The 1,528-nt window shown below is 40.1% G+C and overlaps 1 protein-coding gene across 1 annotated transcript; it reads right to left on the minus strand.

The window, feature by feature from the left end:
- Positions 1-361: 361 nt before the first annotated feature.
- On the minus strand, positions 362-1,222 carry LOC124158183. Its single transcript, XM_046533370.1, has one exon. The coding sequence runs from the start codon at positions 1,220-1,222 to the stop codon at positions 362-364; it is 861 nt and encodes a 286-aa protein (XP_046389326.1).
- Between the last annotated feature and the right edge of the window lie 306 nt (positions 1,223-1,528).

Here is a 1,528-nt window from a genome sequence, read left to right on the forward strand (position 1 = left end):
ATTAACTGAAACTCAAAATTTTCAAGTTTGAGGGCCACCTGAACAAAATCAGCAGTGACAGCTTGAACAATAGTAGAGAAGCAATCTATTTTACTTTGCACATAAACAATAATACCTCTAGCTCGACTACTATTACTACATTGGGCAAAGTATTTATAACCATTTAATTTGTAATAGTTGAGTTCATGTTCACAAACCCATATTTCACTTAATATGATTATAGTCGGTAAATAAGAAAGGCTATGTAGATACGTTTCAAATAAATCAAAGTTTGCTCTGAGACTACGGATATTTTGGTGTATAATACTTAATACACTACTGTGGAACGTCTTACTATTAGTACAGTCTGACATTCTTAATTTTATAAAAAATTTATATCGTCCAAACTCGTCAAAACAAACACTGGTTCTTTCTCAGCTTTTCGCATTAGAACTTTACCTCCACGTATCCACAAGTATTTATAGCCTTTCTCATTTTTAGCAGCTCTTGCAGCATGCAGCACTTTTCTCCTCCCAGGACAAAGAGCCTCGTTTATGTAGAGAGGGGTGGGTGACACATCGAGGTTCAGGTGCCGCGTAGAGAAGTCCCTCTTCACTCTTCTTTTTGCCAGTAGATCTTCTTTGATGTGTTGACGGAGGAACTTGACGTGGATACCACTATGTCCACTTTCCGACTTGGGTTTGAAGCGGTAACAACTCTCAATGTCGTGCGCTTTGACTGTAACCCCCAACTCGGCTCCGATATTACAAATTATGCTCGGGAGGTCTTCGTTTTTTTGAAGTGGGTAACCGTGAATCTCAACTGAATTTACTAAACTGCGTTGTTCAAGGTCATCAGAGTGTTTTGCAAGAAGCGCAATTTGCTTCTTCAGCGATCGATTTTCACTTTCTAAAGAGTCCATTCTAGCATAGCACTCATCGAATCTCTTACTGTGAGCCTCAAGCACCGAGGATATATCGTCCAGGCGATCATATAATTTGTTGATCGAGTCTCCAAGATTAGCCTCCGTTGACTTCAGATCAGCTTTGATTTCTTTAAAAAGATCTAAAACTGAATCCGTTGGAGAACTGGTGGACGCACTTTTACTCGGCGCACTAGTAGAGTCACTGTTCATGCTGGACCTGCGAACATTGGTGCACTCGATGCATCGCCAAACTTGCTTGCTAGCTTTAATTGCTTCAATTCCCTGTTTAGTTACAGGAATATCTAAACAGGCTCCCATATATATGCTCCCATGGTTAACACAGGGTATTTAACCTTTGGAATTTCTCAAATTGTTACCGAGTGCGGCACAAATTGTTATTTTTTCATTTCCATGCCGTATTTTTTCGAGAAGCTGAAGCCTTGCTAAAGTCACCTCCTCTCACACCGCAAATTCGCACGAAACGGACGTCTACGGTAAACACTGTTTTTGCGTTGAATTTTCATCTCGTGAGCCTCGGAAGCATCAAAGATTCTCTTTGAGTGGTCTTTAAGTTTACTTATAGAAGAAGTGTATGTCAAAATTCTCAGAGCCATCGGGTAGTTA

This window comes from Ischnura elegans, chromosome 4 (genome assembly GCF_921293095.1).
Source record: "Ischnura elegans chromosome 4, ioIscEleg1.1, whole genome shotgun sequence".
In the NCBI taxonomy this organism is placed as follows: Eukaryota; Metazoa; Arthropoda; class Insecta; order Odonata; family Coenagrionidae; genus Ischnura; species Ischnura elegans.

Bases quoted from the DNA above. Each gene is read 5' to 3' on its own strand.
- LOC124158183 (XM_046533370.1), bottom strand. From the start codon at position 1,222: ATGGGAGCCTGTTTAGATATTCCTGTAACTAAACAGGGAATTGAAGCA.